General features: G+C 37.7%; 1 protein-coding gene across 14 annotated transcripts in view; it reads right to left on the reverse strand.

Annotated features, from left to right (window-relative positions):
• The window catches only part of ABCC9 (ATP binding cassette subfamily C member 9), a 75,086-nt gene that overhangs the window by 13,226 nt on the left and 43,988 nt on the right, over positions 1–17,872 (reverse strand). For all 14 annotated transcript variants that reach the window (XR_013952523.1, XR_013952524.1, XR_013952525.1 and 11 more), the window contains 11 exons: positions 16,318–16,402; positions 14,850–14,930; positions 13,709–13,846; positions 13,097–13,222; positions 12,450–12,546; positions 10,569–10,816; positions 9,455–9,603; positions 8,578–8,647; positions 7,583–7,740; positions 4,628–4,720; positions 1,763–1,865 (listed from right to left, as the gene is read on the reverse strand). Coding sequence is in view for 11 of the 14 variants with exons in the window: in XM_080596778.1 (XP_080452904.1) it covers positions 1,763–1,865; positions 4,628–4,720; positions 7,583–7,740; positions 8,578–8,647; positions 9,455–9,603; positions 10,569–10,816; positions 12,450–12,546; positions 13,097–13,222; positions 13,709–13,846; positions 14,850–14,930; positions 16,318–16,402 (1,348 nt within the window). In the remaining 3 variants the exon portion in view is untranslated. The remainder of the gene's footprint in view (positions 1–1,762; positions 1,866–4,627; positions 4,721–7,582; positions 7,741–8,577; positions 8,648–9,454; positions 9,604–10,568; positions 10,817–12,449; positions 12,547–13,096; positions 13,223–13,708; positions 13,847–14,849; positions 14,931–16,317; positions 16,403–17,872) is intronic.

A 17,872-nucleotide genomic window follows, 5' to 3' on the forward strand; every position in this document is an offset into this window, starting at 1 on the left:
TGATGCATAAAGCATTGTGCAATGGGACACTGTGCTTGGGGAAGACATCTCTAAGCCTGCTATACACTCACAGCTTGCAGTGAAACACGATGTCGATGTTGGTATCAGTAGCTGAAAGCAGTAGAGCCGTGTAATTATAGGGCTGCATTTGGGCTAGTAAGCCTTGCTCTTGCAGAAATTGCTGTGGAGATTGTATTGGACAGATCTGACTTCTCATATGCTTTGCAGGAGCTTGAACCTATCTCCTTGATGTGTATCTCTCTTTTGAAGTGAATGCCAGATACATGTGGTCTTGATGTAGTTGTCAAGGTGTAGTTGTCAAATTGAATCAGGATTCATGGAACTGCTGGCATTCCCACTCTCTTACTGTTCCCTGCATTATATTTACTTTGGATTACAGGGTTAGCATTTTCCATCTATTTTTTTCCCTTCTGTTTGATAATGTCCTGCCTGGAGTCTTTTCCTCTGAGATTTGAAACAAGGTTTTCCTAGTTCATCTGTCTGTAAGATGTGTTGATGAGCAGATGACAGACTCTAACCTAACTACTGGGAAACAGAAGAACAGTGCTCTTGGATCTCCATGAGAAGTTGGGACAGGACTTCACAGCTGCCATTAAACTCTCATAAGTTTTGAGTGGTATTAGTACCACTGCACTGTTAGGTAAAGCTAAATGAACTATTCCTTGGCAAGACCACATTATTTCTAATGCGATGATGAAGCAATGCATATTCTTGGATCAAATTCATTCTGCATGTAAGCAAGTCTAAGAATGAGACATTAACGGGCATTGCCACAGCTTATTTCAGGACTGGATGGGGCTCTGTTATTTTTCTGTCTTTGGTGTCAATGCAAGTTCAGCTTGATCTCACATGCTGAATGCTTCATGCACAAGGGAAAGCCATGCCCTCATAAGAAATGAAGCACATCTTTGTTGGTTTAGCAGTGTACCAGGAAGTGAAGGTGGGAATAATGCCCCTGATGTGAGGATTAGTTGTGTATGTTACTATTTGTGTCTAGCAAAATCAGGTCACAGCTCTGTTCATTCTCTGCTCTTTTCATGTCAGATGAATAAGGAAATCACAGTGATTTTGCTTGCCCCTCATGCACATCAGGGAAGTTCCTCACATGCTGTCACTGGAGAGCCCCTATAAAATCCAGAAGCCTGTCTCACTGGTACTGGCTGTGTTGTGGCCTACTGTTTTTAAGTTGAAGTCTAGCTCTGCTATATTTTGTGATATTAAACAGTACTGTACATTACACACAGTATGGGCTCACAGCTGCAGTAAGGGCTGTGCAAATAGGGGCTCTAAATTACAGCTGTGGGATTAAACCTGTTGTTGGGGAGACATCTCAGGGAGCTTCACGATGCCTGAAATAGCCCTGGCAGATTTATGACAGTTCACAAAATTACTTAAAAGCCATTCTCTGCTTTGAAAATAGCTGCTGCAGGGACAGGTCTGCAGATGCTGCACAGTAGTAGAGAAACCTTATTTCAAGTTACGTAAATGTTTGCTCTTGCAGTCTCTTCAGACAGTAGACATCACAACAGCAAAAGATGAGGGAGACTCGTATTTTCTTATTCATGGCCAAGAAAGCTTAAAAAACCCTATGTGCTTAACATAAACAATCTGAATCTATTTTAAGTAACAGTGTGTATAATCTCATCGCAAGATTTATTCTTGTTATCTTCTCTTCTGCATCATGCAAAATCTCTTTGCTTCCAAGGTTTCAAAATCATGGCTGGGACTAAACTGAACGTACCGTCCTGACCTCCAGCCATCTGTTGGCAGCCGATAGAAATAAGTAGGCAATGTTGTTCGTATCCGTTAGTTCCAGCATACGTTGTTTAAACCTGGCTTCGTGCCTGTCGAGAGCAAAGTTGTTATATTACAATACATTACACGCTCATACACAAAAGGATGAAGCATTAAATTCCTCTTTCCCTCCCCTTCCCTTAACCTCAAACTCTTTGCCCTTGTGCCTTTGCCAAACTTTGGATTAAAAGCGTTTCCCTAAGGACCCAAACCTGCTGCCAGAGCTTTCTGACCAGGCAGAAGTTAGCTGGACAGCTTTGTGAGTCTTCAAAATGAGTGGCATCTCTAAGGTTTCATTGTTTATTAGTAGGTTGTAGATTGATTTGTAGATCAATACCTCTCAGCTGCTCAGCTCAGCTGTTTTCTCAGGCAGCCATACACTGCCTAAGAGGCTCAGACCGCTACAATGAGGGAGTAGATCCCATGTAGTCAATGATCCCTATAGATCATTTCTGAATTACAGAAATGAGTTGTATCACCTCCAGTGTCAATTGCCTCTCCCATGTAATGCCCATCATCTTTAAAAAAAAGTGCAAGAACATCAGAGCACCTGAAAATGAAGGTAGACTTGGGTGGAGAGGAGGAGTATAAGTAAAATCTCTGTTGGTATAAATACACTAAATTCATGGTGCCTTGCAGTACTTCAGGGTCTGGCCTGCAGTTGCGTGGAAGACATTTTCTCATTTCACATTCTGCTGTCTGTTCAATACCATCACTTGAAAGAAATAGCCAAACTTCATACAGCCACTTAACGTCTGTTTTATCATGGCAAGTTCTTACATTTCAAAGTTTCAGGGCCCTGCTATGAAGCTCCTGTAACCCTTGTTCTACCAGAAACCTTTCCTATCTTTTTTTTTTCTTCTTCTACTTTTTTTTTTCCCCAGTGATACTTCATTTCCCTCTGAACAGCTTGTAAACATGGCAAGCAACCTCCCCAAGGCAACAATGATACTTCATTTCCCTCTGAACAGCTTGTAAACATGGCAAGCAACCTCCCCAAGGCAACAACTGGCAACAGCAATGACGTGGGGAGGAGCAAAGATTCACTGAATATTCTGCTCGTCTGCCATTCTGGCAGCAGAACTCCTGTTTTCCTAATGGAAAATCTGACTTGCTTGATCTGTATCTTTTCATCCACATCCAGCTCATCTTCTGGGCTCTTTTAGACTTTTATCCTGTCAGATGACAAACAGCAAAGGTCACTGAAATTGCTTTCTTATCCAACTGTGCTACTTTGTGGTAAGTTATGCAGAGAGCTGCTCTATTTTATCCTGGAACATACTGAACTCAAACTACAGAGAATGACTAATGGGATTATTAGTAAATATGAGCTTGCTGACAAAAACCACTGGAGAATTCAGGTTCTTGGTTGACAGTGAAGCACAAAATGGGAAATGAAATGGCTTCGATTTGCACCAGAGATTTGGAAAAACTCAAGTGATGGTTACGATGCCTAGTCATTTTCTGGGGCTGTCTTTTACTCTCTGCCATCCAAGCTCACATAGTTGTTTTGTAAGGTAAAGAAGAGTTGAATGACTCCCAAGAAATGCTAAGCTCCTCTTCTTTCTCAGGAGATAACGTGATGAAAGGCCACACTGAATGTCTCAAGAAGCACTCAGCATACATCAGTATCAGGACTTAATTATGAGTTGCTGGTTTAATACTTCATTCAGATTGATACAGCTTGTCAAAACATTTTGTGTTAACCATTGGCTCATATCTCTTCAACACACTGCATACGTTTTTGCTTGTCTTGCCACATTCCCTTCTGCAGCTCTCTGAACTAATAGACTGGGTCCTAAAGCTAGCTTGAAGCGATGGAACAGTCTCAGAAAATGTGTAATTCATTGATAAGATGAGAAAAGAGTTCTTCCAGCCACTGGCCATCTAGGATTTAGACTCTATCCTACTCTGCCCATCTCTCTGCAAAGAGGCAGAGGCACTGTTGTTAAGCTCAGCCTGATCAATGCTGGCTAAAATGGGCCAATGCCAGTAGAGCTGGGAAAAATATCAGAAGTCTCCTGCTGAGCTGAACCAGATCAAATACATATATAAATAGTAGTACAGGGTGATCTGCTCTGGTTTGAAATTCTACTGTGTGTAGAATGAGTGCAAGTTATACTTGGGGACAACATCAAGCTTGCACTTTGACAGAGTTATGCATGCTAGCTGTAATGCAGTGAAAATATGAGAATTTGGCCTATATTTCATGTAGAAAAGAAAAACATGCATGGAAAAGTGAAAAAATTCTCACTTGGAATATAATTTTTTGTTTTGGTTGACAAGGCTACATTGTAGAATATCAAGATCAGATTCTGTTCTGTTGTAGTTTTCTTGGAAAGTATCTCTAGTTGCTTATTTACTCTCCCAGTTAGAGAGTACAGCAGTGATGCATCCCTGACTGATGTATTGGCTAAATAAAGAAATGATTCAGAGGCACTTGGATAACACAGCTTGTAGGCTGTAGCACAGGGATTTTGAAGGAGTGATTCCCATGCCTGCCCTCAAAGGCGAGCTCTGTGCTGTCCAAGTAAGGCACAGTTAAACTAAACATCTTGAAAGTTTAAAAAGCATATCCTAAAACTGTCACCATCTTTAATTCAGAGGAAAACCAATATACATGTTTAGCGTGTTACTGAAAACATGCACAAGAGTTTAAAGGTATGGAAAAGCAACATGAAAACAAAAACCACTTCCCTTTTATGAGATAGCTTAATTAAAGTCCACCAAATCAAGTAATTTGACATGCTCCAAGAAAGCTACATGGGCCTGACCAGAACCAAGCCTCCCTCTAATCATTGGTTTTACAGACCTGAATGCTCTGATGGTGGTAAGGCCTTCAGCTGTTTCAGAGAAGTGACAGAGTAAAGGTAGCTGGGTGCTGTCGTCAAGTTCCTGGAGGTCCCTGGAGCAGAGAAAACAAACAGCAGGAAGCTATTACATCTTTTCCTTTAGAAATGTTACTGCCTAATGGACAACAATCAGTATTTTATGTATTGAACATATTCTTTTCAGGATCATGCAAAATACAATTTCTATAGTGTAGAAAGAAACTGGCACAGAAATCTCACACTTCACTTTTGTCATAGAAGACTACAATCACATCGCAGCCACCTCCACCCTGCCAGTTTTTGGTAACAGTCAAGCTTCTCTTGGTCCCACAGTGAAGATATCATCACCTCTCTCCTGGCTAAAACCCTGCTGTCAATTTTAGCCATCGTTAATCACCTTTTACTCTTAAACATTCTAATTTATTAATATAATTAATACAATCAGCTCAGAGCAGTTAATTTGAAACTTCAATGCATGTTATTTGTGGCTCTTACATCAGTTATAAAATAAAGCTTGTGTATCTGTAAATTTGTCTATTTTAGTGCGTTTCAGCTGGCCTGACAAAGATGATGCCTTTGCATAAAAACCTTTCCTCATTTTCAGTGTCTGTAAGTACAACAGCATGCTGAACTCAAAATATGGCAGAGTATAGCAGACCACCTGTTTGTAGTGTTAATATTTGCCCACCGGTTGAAATAGAGATACCACTGATAGAGCAATAATATGAATGAGAAATTTTCTTATTTTCAAAAACTGTATGGAGCAATGATATTTAAGTCTAAAAGTTCCAGTCTCCTGAAACAGGAATGTTTTCCAAGGCACGGAGACAAATACATCTTTCTGTCACACTCTGCCATTGGCATACCAGGCAGCTGTACAAGTATAAACAGAACAGAGGCCAGAGCATTAGATATTTAAACTCCTTATTAAAATACTACTCTGTTTGCACACTGCATTAGATAGGCCAGCAGAAAGAGCTGCTCCATAATGCTGAATGTTACAGTATACAGAACTGAATTTGCTGCTTATGTTTTGATGATAAATATGCTCTATTTCAAATTTATGATGGAAAATACACAGAAGTTTTTGAGAGATGTAATGGAAAATGCAATAAAGAGTCAAAGTGCTGCAAGAAATACTGTAAATATTTGCATTTCTAAAAATTATTGAAGCTTATATGGCTGGAAAGTACACCATGCAAATACTTTATAAATACTGGCTCAAGCTATTCCTTCATCATACATTTCCCAAGAATATTTTTTCTACAAATAACTATTATATGTATTCATTTCTATCATGAAGTGGAAGAACACAACTCAATCCTGTGTGCCTCACAAGTGATTTAAAATAATTTAAATAAGTTAAAAAAAATAAAGCACTTGCTGATGCATATTTTCCCAGAAAACTGTAAAGAAATAAAATGAATGAGGTAGTTATGGACTTGCAGAATATCAGTGACTGCAAAACCAATGGGTACATGTGTGTGTGTGCTGACCTACAGGGGTGACCAATCTCTTGCTGGCTTGTGTGGTACGGCTATCAGTTCAGCACATGGGAAAAACAGGTTTGGAGATGGATGGAGACTTTTCTCTCACATATAAAATCACAGAGAGAAACCATAGTATTTCACTGGGGTCTAATACATCAGGTTTTGTTTATTCTTGTGTATTTTAAGAAGTTTAAATGATGTGCACTGCTGTGTGTAGCACAACAGGGTGACACAGAAGATCATTATGAATTTATGAATGAAAACCAGGTCCCTTGGTTCCCTAGCCACCTTGAGACCTGCTGGACTGTCACGCACAGATTCAGTTTGGAAACACAGTGTGGAAATAACAAGGTTTTTGCAAAATCTTAGAAAATGTAAGCAGTTATTTTAGAATTAAACAGTTTTTGTTTTGCCAATTCTGACTTTATGAAGTTTTCTTATGAAAAAATTTCATTGGAAATTCTGAGGATAGCTGAAGAAAATCGGCTACAGTGAAGATAAATTACTGACACTTTGCTCTGTGCCCCACTTGCTGCATTGATTTAAGGGGAATAACTGGCATAATTCTTTCTCAGGCTACCTAAATAAGAGAATTATCCATGAAATTAACTGTACTGGAGCACTCGATTGAAAAGCACCATTCCTCTTAGATGGATGCTAAAAACCAGAAGTTAATGCTTTGCAATGTGCCTACTACAGAGACAGGACCTGAAGTGAACTGTTGCTGACTAGAAGGTTATTTTGGCCTCTATGTGTGTTCCACCAGCAGGTACCTTGATGGGCATTTTTAAATATCAGGAAGTGGAATAAAACGAGTCAGACATCTGTCTGATTACAAAAATAAAAGAAAAAAGAAGCATGACTGAGTAAACATAAGAAAAAACTTAGAATGACTTGCTTAGATGTGCTACTAAATTATATAATTAGTACTAAAAACATAACTCTGAGAAATCATGGCAGTTTTCTACTGAAAAAAATGCTCTCTTTAAAACCAGCCAAACCATTCTGAATATAAGATGTTGCTGTACAGTGGAAATAGCTTTCTGTGGATTTTTTCACAATATGAAGAAAAAGTCATGACTGGCATTAATCCAAGAAGTTATTTTCAATTCTCTACTAACCCTCAAAAGATCAAAGAGGAGCTTTGACCAGATGTGAGCTGGCTCAGGTGACTTACCAAAACTCACGCTAATCAGTCTTGACAGCCAATAGTGTACAAGACTTCAGCAACTAATGTTACTTCCCAAAATACCTTATTTGTAGTCAGATCAGCTGGAAACATCCTCTAACGCATGGCTCAAACTCATACCTCAGGACTGTATACAGGATGGCATGGTCACTACGGCAATTTTCCCCTTATACTAGTTCAATAATCTCACATTTCAATACAGCCCTTACATACCAACTTTTAAAAAGAAATTTTCAGGGCAAATTTTGAATGCATACTTGGAAGCAACTCTGAAGTATTTCTGGATGAAGTAAAATGCTATGCCAAGGGGCACGAGGGCGACAAGGAACCACGGAGTGGCGTATGAGATCATCCCAATGGCTGACAGGCAGAGTAAGGTGGACCGGGTAAGAGACTCCAGGGTAGGGGGAATGTGCTAAAGCAAACAGAAAAACATATATAAGACAAAATTAACTGATAGCACCACTACATGCCTTTTCCTGTAGAGGACCCTAGGGAAAGTGGAATGATACTACTGTACACTCATTGATACCCCCCTACACTGGGAGCCTGCATGTTTCTGTGGTTCCACTGCCCTAATGTGCAGAGGTTAAAAAAACAACCTAGTAGTTATTATTCTAGAGGTCAGTGTTCCAAAGTAGATGAAGTAGGGACCATTTCCACCTCACTTATATAAGAGGGAAGAAAGAGAATATTGTTCTCGATATACTAAATATTTAGAGAAACAGCACTCTCTTTCTCAGAACCTCTTAATTTTCCTTCCATGTTCCCATCATCCTTATATTCAGGATTATTGGTCATCCAAACCTTTTGGTTCACAGACATAGTAAAAGTATCCCTTCCTCTCCACGAATGATCTAAATTCATATGTGCTACAGCCAGGATGGAGTGCCTATTTATCTCACATGTATTCCCATATAGTAAAAGTTATTATATTCTAAAGTCTGTTTTCCTGATTTGAATCCAAAATCTTGTGTTTTGCTAATCCAGATTTTCCAACAGAAGTTACTAATCTGTATATGAAGAAACTAAGAGCTGCCGTCTCATATCGCATTTAATCTGATAGTTTCATGCCCTCGTTACTACAAATGTATGACTAATTTATATTTTGAATTTGTCTATTATCCTTTCCAGAGCCTCTTTTTGCTATGCCCTTCTGCAGTGAATACTTCAATGCATCACCTTATTCAGCAGCTAAGTGAAAATTTACAAAGCCAAGATATAATAAAACAGAATATATTGATATGTATACCTGATCAATGATATTGGTATCAGCAGAGAAGCGATTTAGAATTAGCCCCAGTGGAGTCATATCAAAGAACCTGTTGAAAAAATTAAAAGCAAAAAGTTATTTGAAATGGAATTCCAGTTTTGGATAAAAATCCCAGTCAGATAGAACACAAGGCTGTGTCCAGCTATTTTGTAAAACTAAGCAATAAACATAAATATCACACCAGCCCATCATGTCTGCATTCTGACTATTCAAATGCTTCTTTTGGCGTTTTTCCCATCTAGCTGCTAAATCACCTCTTGCAAAAGCCCCCAAATCATTTTACCTTTTGCTCTTTCATCTACACTCCCTCCAGGCTTACATTCCATTCTAAGGACCAAATCCTCTCCCTGATTGCTATTTGACCTCCTGCACAGGTCCAGGCACCAGGACTTCGTTGTTTAGTGAAAGAACTGTGATAACTGTATTCATTATGCAGGAATGCATATGACCCTTCTGGCCAGCCCATTGCCTACAGGAGACCATGCTTGGCATGTACAGAATCTATCCCCACAGGCATTAGAAGAAGCCTAGTGTCCAAGTCATTTGACCCCAGGGCTGGCTCTGGGTACTGTGAAGCCAGGCCTACACTCAAAGCCTTCCTTGATATCCAAGCCTTGAAGCTTGCATGCAGCTATCTGACACACCTACCTTTCAGCCAGATAAAAAAGGGGTCAAAATTTGACATGTGCTGACATTGAATTTTTTCCCCCATTGCTTCACTGCTTATTTTCACTTTTTGAAGTCTTGAAGGAAACAGGGCCATTACAAGAGTTTTTCACAGGAGTACCCTTCCAGCTACAAAGAGGGCAGATTTTGACTGTGTAGTTCTCCAGAAGGAACATTATTTTTCCTGTACCTGATTGGTCCAAGGATGATCTTATTGAGGAGATTATGATGTAGGTTCTTGGCTGCTGTAAGACCCATCCACTCCACAGTGAGAGATGTGATGAGGCACAGGACGATTCCTGCTCCAGAGAGGATGCTGAAGACAGCTACATGATAAGTCTAATAAAACAACAAATATATCAGTCCTAGAAGTAGCCACACATTTATTTTGTCTGCTGTGAAGTTCCCAAGGTACTAGTACCAGGTAGAAACAGCTGGTATGTCACATTGCAGATACTACATAATTATATTACATTTTAGATATTTTTTTTTTTGAAAATAAAAGAGTTGTCATGGAACTGAAATTCATGAAGTTAATATAATTAGAAAATCTGACTGCTCCAAGATTACTCAAGCTACTGATAAATATACTTCAAGATGTTGAAGTGATAGAACTATGAAGATAGTTCTTGGTAAACATGAATGTATGCAAATTGTTAGCCAGGGAATTCAGACAAACATACTAGAATCTCTGAATAATTAAGGCACTATAGAGATGTTGGAAACTTCCACATTATTAAGTTCAAGCACCACAAAAATTCTTAGAGCAAATCCTACACTAACCTGCCAGGGCTGTAACACACTTAAGCCTTCTGAAAGTTTGCTAAGTGGATTCTGATATTTGTATATTAGTTACATTTAGAACAATAACCAGATCCTATTTAAGCAGTACATTTGAAGATTTGAAGACTTTTTGTTTGTTTGTTTTTCTTTTTTTTCTTTTCTTTCCTGACAGGACATAACTGGATAGCCACTACTTAGGGAAATGGGGTCATTGACTTAGGTGTTAAAAAATCCAGCTGGAAAAGTTTGGTATGAGATTCCTCATTTTTCAACCATTTTTCTACCCTTAACATGCTTCTGCTTCAGTTTTACATGTTTGAAAAGACTGATAAAGTTTGAATTGCCTTATATTTTTAGCATAAATTTCTCATCCATCCTACCTCATGATTGATTTTACTACATCTATCTGTCTTTCCAGTCTAGCTGGCTTTGAAATGAACAGCAAACATTTTCTCTCTTTTTTTTTTTATTATTAATTATTTATTTTTTTCTTTTCTGTCAGGTTCCAAGGTATGGCCCACCTTCTTTGTGCTCTTAGCATCAGCAGCATTCCTGAGTTCATTTTCATTGTCCATGGATGTCCATGTAGCAAGCCAATAATCTATGGCTACTATAACTGAGTGTTTCAACAACTTTGAGAAAATCATCAGAAAGAGCAAGAAAAATCCTCCAGAAGTTAGATATCTCCAGCAGGTTCTCCATGGCATCTTTGTCCTGAGCCTCAAGACAGTTGACATATTATCATCTTCATCTTCTTCCTCTTCTTCCTCTGTGATTCAGACATTTAATCAAGTTAGCTTGGATGCAGTCCTAAGAATTATACCTGGCTTTACTGTATGTGGTTGACTTTTGTTTTGAACCTTACGTTTTAATGACAAAATACAACTCATCATTTGAAAACAGAAAACACTTCAGACATATTTTCATAAGACTTCCCCTGTGTTCTTTGAGCAACTCTGTAGTCTGTCAGTGTCAAGTCTTCAGTACTGACTGTATTTATAGTAGAGACTAGGCCTTTTCCCAATGTGTTCAGCTGTTTTTCTTGTACTGTCAGCAGAGCATTTTGGGTTATGTTCAAGATTACAAAATGCTCTCCTAAGCTTTCCATTCAGAGGCTCTGTCATCTGTTGTACAAGTGAATTTTACTCTCACTTTATTTAGAGGTACTAAAGTTTTGTCTATTTAAAAGAACGTATATGTTGGATTAGTGTTTCTTCTAGGCCTACCATTGACTATATGATAATTTGCACATCATACTGAAATACAATTGGTGGCAGACTTTTCTATGGCAAATATATATTTCATATATGCATAAATATTACATTAAAATATTTTTCCACCAAGTAAAAAGAATATACGTCTGATAGCTTTGCAGGCTACACTTGGGGAAAAAAAAAACGATGACCTGCTCTTGCTTGACAGCTCTAAACTGACAGTGTATGCAACCTATTTCTGTTTTTGAACATTAAAAATGAATTAGTAAGAAGCATTTTCTTTAAAGTTAATATTACACACTTTTGAAAATTATATACTTTTTTTGGACACAGAGACGTGTACATTCCCAGGTAACATAGGAAGTGTGGATGACCTGGAATGCATTCTCAGGTTACATTTCAGCCCTGAAGATATTGATATATATTTTATAATCCTAACGATGACTGCTTTTTTGTAAGCATTCTGTGGACTATATGGACACATCTTTTTTTTTGGTATTTTCTATCTTACCCCACAAAGAAATAATGGCTTCCAATTTCTGTGATTAGGTTGTTGGCAAGGCTTTCCTGCACAGACCAAAAGGAGGAGCTTGGGAGTGACCCCAATTTAAACTCCTCCAAGAAATTAACTGATAAAATGTAGTGATGACTGCACATAGTAAGAGCTGTTCTGCCCACTTTCACCAAATAAATATGAAGACAGTGTAGCATTTCCATCTCAAGGACTTTGATGTCTAGCTCTGCCTATTGTACAGTGATTGGGAATCTCTTCAAAATGCAGTAATCCAGGCCCAACAGATCTATGTCCTAAATAGCAATCCACCATGAGTGTTGCCAGATGAAACACAAGGTGTTAATAAAGAGCCTGCAAATAGCTACTCTGTATTCTACTATCATTACAGCAAACAGCACCACCAGAATCTCTGTGATTAGTGCTCCCTGTAAGAGGAAGCCTGCACTTCACATTTTCTCTTCCCTGGCATCACTAAATTGCTTCTCAGGACTGACTAATCCCTTTAGGCCTAGTCTGTCGTCCCAGGGATGTTCCTGATGGGTCTTGTTGCCAGCTGCCAGTATCCAGCCTACCCTCAACATCTTCATACTTCACTGCTAACTGTCAGCTTTGGATATTCAAGTGAAAAGGCAATGATAGCAATAGAATAAAAAAAATGAAATGATAAAACATACCTTCATCTTCATCTTCCAGTTGTGATTTGGATTCTCTTGGGTACATGGCTCTTCTAAGAGTTTTTCTCTCCAGAGTAGTCTGGTCAGCTTCCATATCCTGTGATAAGAAATCTTTCATTAATTTAAGAGCTCAGTTGTCTGCTACTGTGTTGGCACCAATATTAACCTCAAAGAGACTTTATTTGGATCAGTGAGGCCACAGAATGCAAAAGCACAGTATTTTAGGACTTTTCTTTCAGAAAATCCTGCTTTGTCCACTTTCTTCTGCTTTTTTTCCTTGTATTCTTTCCCTCCCTCTCTTCTAGAATGATAAAAACTTTGAAAACAGCTCTTAAAGAATCCTAAATCCTTATGGCAATAACAGAACATAAGGCTAAGAGAGATTTTAGGAAGTCCCTTCGTAGACCCCTTGCCCCAGGAATGGATCAATTGTGCACATCATTCCAAAAGGATGTTTGCTTGATGTGTCCTTAAAAACCACCTAAAATGGACTGCTCAGACAATCTCTTCTAGACCTTAAATCTCCAACTGTTGATGTGTTATTCCTTAGTGTCTAGTTTAAAACATGTTTCATGACACGCTTTGATTTTTTAGAAATTAACTGAAAAATATTTCCTTGACATCCTTGCCTACATGCTCCTATTTACCTTTTCCAATTCTTGATCTTGGCGATTCATCAAAGTTTTCCAGTGTTCATACAGCTCAACATCCTTGTTTTGTATATCCTTTAGTGTCCCTTCCCGAAGTACCATTCCATCCTTCATTGCTATGATCTAGGGGAGAAAGCATCCAATAGGTCTACTCAGCAATATATGTAGTATAATCACTGACCTGGATCCTACAAGACATCCTAGAATTGGTGAGATTACATTCATATAAATTTCTGTGTTCACTGTATTCAATATTTAAGAAATAATTTCTTAATTTTGTTAGCACAGCTCATAAACTGAAACTTCTGTAAGCCAAACTCATCTGTACTTGTAAAAAACATGGACAAGCCATAAGTTATAGTCATAATTGTAATTAAGTCACAATTCTTTAGTGGCATTCCATCAAAAATCCTACACAAATAATATAAAAATAAAATGTTTTCTTCTATTATAAAATCCATGTTATGTAATGTTGTAGCTAGCCACATGATATATAGAATTAATCACTCTATTACAGAAAGCAATAGTGAATTTGTCAACCATTAGAGTGTTAACTTCAAATGTATGCTCATCATTAGCAAATCTGCAGCATAGTAGCTCTTCTCTTACCCAGTCAGCATGTGGTAGGTATTGTAATTTATGTGTCACCAGAACAAGGGTCCTCTTGTCTTCTTGGAGAAACTTCAAAATCCCTTCCTGCATTAAATGATCACTTAAGTGAATGTCCAGAGCAGAGAATGGGTCATCCTGCAATCAAATAAAATAAATAAAATAAATAAATAAGTAAAAAGAACAGGTTTAAAAAAGTATATATTTTTATTTTTTTTTTTTTTAAATAGAAAGCATCTCCCATTACCAATCATCTCTCTCTAATGACTAAGACCTAGTCAGAAGGGTGCACTATGAAGCAGTGACCTAGAATCCATTATTCTTCAATTCATAGCAATAGACTCATTTAATTTTTTGTGTCTAGATGTGTGCAGTGCTGGTGCCACCTGACAGTATGAAGAAAACATGATCAGGAACACTAAATCTGAAATTTCACATTCAAAATTGAAAATGTTGGAATCCAGAGCCAAACTTCGGTCTAACTTTGATGTGAAACTGGTACAGCTAAGATAAAGCAGAGTCAGGAACTACACTAATTTCACCCAAACTAAACTGCAGGTGTGCTTGGTCTTCACTTGGAGTAAGTACAGCTAGCAATAAGATAACACTCAGCTGTACAAACACTTCTTCTCTAAGAACAGAGTTAAGTCCCCAGTTAATTTTGAAGGGTCTCAGACAGCCCTTTCATGAACAGTAGACTCCTGAAATTCCTGACATACCCTGAAATTAGCAACAGAAGAAAAAGTCTGTCTGAATCCACAGCGTTCTACAGGAGACTGTTGAATGCTCAGTCTGTTCACTGCTCAGAACTAATTGCATTATGGTGCTTCTCCTTATCCTGAAGTCTTGCTGATTTCAGCAGGATTATGTTGATACAAGGTACCACTGTGAGTGAGTAAAAGGCAATCTGTTCATCTCCTTCAGCATTAACCTCTGTAGATCCCACCTTCTTAAGTCTCCCAGTATGTTTTGATACTGCCTCTGGTGGCTTTTTATTTCCTAACTCCATAACTTGGATTTGTAGTTGAATACAAGTCCCTATAGTTCTCTAAAGATAATATAAAGTTTTCTGAACATATATACAAGGAATGACAGTTTTATTACTAACTTTACGTGCTCCATATGAAAAAGAAAATCTTACCAAGAAGACAATGTTGGTGTTCTGATAGAGTGCTCGAGCTACACAGATTCTCTGTCGTTGGCCACCACTTAAATTAATCCCCTAATGAATATAATGGATCAGAAATATGCATCTTTGAATAAACATTATGATAGGTCTTGGGAAATATGATTTTTACAGTTATACAAGGTTCCAATAAAAATCAATTGCTTAGTTAAAATGCTAATCCTGTTGATAAACAAGCATAATCCTTACATAATAGACAAAGAAAAATTATTATTCAGCAACAAATCATGGATAAGTATAAATTATGAAGAGCTTCTCTAAGCACAGTAGGCTTCATAGATTGAAAAACGCAACCAATACTAGCATAAAATTCTGCAAGCAAAATACTGGCGATAAAAAATCCCTTTTGAGGTACAGTTGAAGAAGGATTTTTTTTTCAAAATAATTTTTAACATGTCAATACAACAAAAAGCAAGGTGCAGCTGTTTAAAAGGAGCACATTACTTTTTTTTTTTTTAATTTATTTTCTTTCTTTTTCTTTCCTTTTCAACCATTGCAGTGTTATTCTTGCTCCAGGCACGTCCATCCTACAGTTAAGGATGGAGGGTCACTCATGCGTATCCCTGAGGTCTTAATAAACCAGATAGCTTCTGATCTGTGCTGTAGCTGTACAGGCCTCAGTCCTGTCTATCTGCCCAAGTATTTATCCAAGGATGTTCAATTAAGCTTTATACGGCCATATATTCATTATTGGGATAGCAGAATTAGCTTTTTTAAACTAACTCATTCACACACATTCAGACTGCAATGGAGATGTGCTTGACAAGAGCTTGGGAATAAAGCTCTCCTGGCTTAAGATCAGCGCCAAGTAACCCAATTTTCCTGTAGGACAAAATATACAGTATAAACTTCTGTATGCTCACTTACAGCAACATCACTCTGCTATATAAACATACTGTAAAAGGGCCATTTCCCCCCACACTTTAAACCCTATTTATCCTTTTACTGATTGCTACAGTTAGAATTTTATCCCATAATGAACAACAAACTCACTGAAATAATTCCAGTATGAATCTTTCCCAATTTTCTTAGGAAATTTGCACAAAATTAATCCCTTGAGGATCTCTGTTTTTCATTGTGTATCATAACATCCAGTGTAGTAATTCTATGGCATACAAAGAAACAACGTATGCATAGGGGCAAATTCTGATCGCTGAAACAAAATACATTATTTAGATTTGTATCTGTCTTGTGCCCTCCAGATTAGAGATCACATAACAATATTGTTTAGTGTCATAACACATATTCATTGTTATGACTGCCTAGAACGCTGCAGCAGCTAATGCAAAATAACTTCACTAAACCCTGGTGAATTACAATTATTTACCAGGCTGGCAACCCAAAGCAGATTAGATGAGTGACATCAGAAAGACTCTTCTTAATACATAGACTAAGAAAACATGAAAGCCTTGAGGTTATTTACCCTTTCTCCAATTTCTGTCTGATCACCAAATGGTAGTAAGTCAATGTCAGGCTGCAGAGAGCATGCATCCGTAACAGCTTTGTATCTGTAAAACCAATATGTTCATTGCAATTATTTAACCAGCCACACGCTTTATTAATGAAAAAAAATAATAATATATAGCTCAAATTCACAGCTAAGTTATCATGGCCCTGTGGTGCTTCGCAAATGATAATTGCAAAAATAAGTAAGGCAAACATTGTAAAAAATCATGTATTTATCAGAGATTTTCATGGGCAAGACTATTTTTTGAAGATTCTGTTACTTAAATTGCTTAGTACATTCTTCCCCGTCAGTGAGCAGTTTTGCTGGACTCTGGAGTATTTGAAGGCATTTTTCAATGAGTTATTCTTCTTCCCTTTTTAGGTGCCTCTTCATTTACTTCAGTGTGATATTTCAGGGCAAAGGATCCTTACAGTGCTTCTGATCCTGAGTCAGGAAACCTCTTGCAAAAACTTGAAATGTGTTGTGAGATTTCTAGGTCTGTGGGGCATCTCTGATGATCTGCTAATAAGCAACTGGGACCAGAAAATTTGAGTGATGTTAATTCAGTTTTGCCCTTTTGATATGAATGAATTTAGGCTGATGCACTAGCTGAAGAACCTGGTCCCTGGAAATGTAGGTGCTTATCTGAATTTTGAGATATTTGTTAACTTTTATTAAGTGGGAATAGAACCATACATCTTATCAAAGCACACACTGAGAGGAATGGGTTGTATTTTTTATAATTTAAAGTAAAGTGAGTATGACCTTTGAAACAACAGCAATTTATTTTACTTAAGTCATTTTTTCCACTGTATTTGTTAGCTGGCCTTTTTGGAAAGACGTAAGAAGCAAGTGCTGGACAGGCAGAACAGAAACTATGCACTTCAGCTTTCACACTCCCTTCTCCTGTATTTCTATAGGAAGAATTAAGGTTATTTCCTTGAGGCACCCCATCTGCATATGTTCATCGTTTTTGTAAAGTGGCTGCTCCAGAAACTTGATCACAGCATGATTAGGACATAAACTCAGTGGAAACTTGCCTACTATCTTTGTTTCCATAGTCCTCTGGCAACCTCAAGCTCCACTAAACAGAACAAAAATATGGCACTAGCATCCATAGATGGGATTCATCTCACCTGATTTTAGCTGCTTGAAAAATAGACATATGGCTTCCATTGTATTCCATGGAGAACCGCTGCCGCTGTGTGATTCCTCACATAAATTTTAGACATGCACTCAGGGTAGAGAGAGAGCCTCAAAAGGCTAATTTAAAGCAAAAACCTTCTTTTAAAATGGCTAAAGTCAGGTTAGCTAAATCCACACCAGGGTTCATGTGCATTGATATTTTTCAGAATCTGCAAGCTTCTGCCAGATGGAGAAGACAAAACCCCTTAAAGGAAGCAGTCAATTTTATTATTATTATTATTATTATTATTATTATTTTTATTTTTATTTTTATTTTTATTTTTATTTTTATTTTTATTTTTATTTTTATTTTTATTTTTATTTTTATTTTTATTTTTATTTTTAT

Source organism: Anser brachyrhynchus, assembly GCF_964034855.1.
Source record: "Anser brachyrhynchus genome assembly, chromosome: 1".
Lineage (NCBI taxonomy): Eukaryota > Metazoa > Chordata > Aves > Anseriformes > Anatidae > Anser > Anser brachyrhynchus.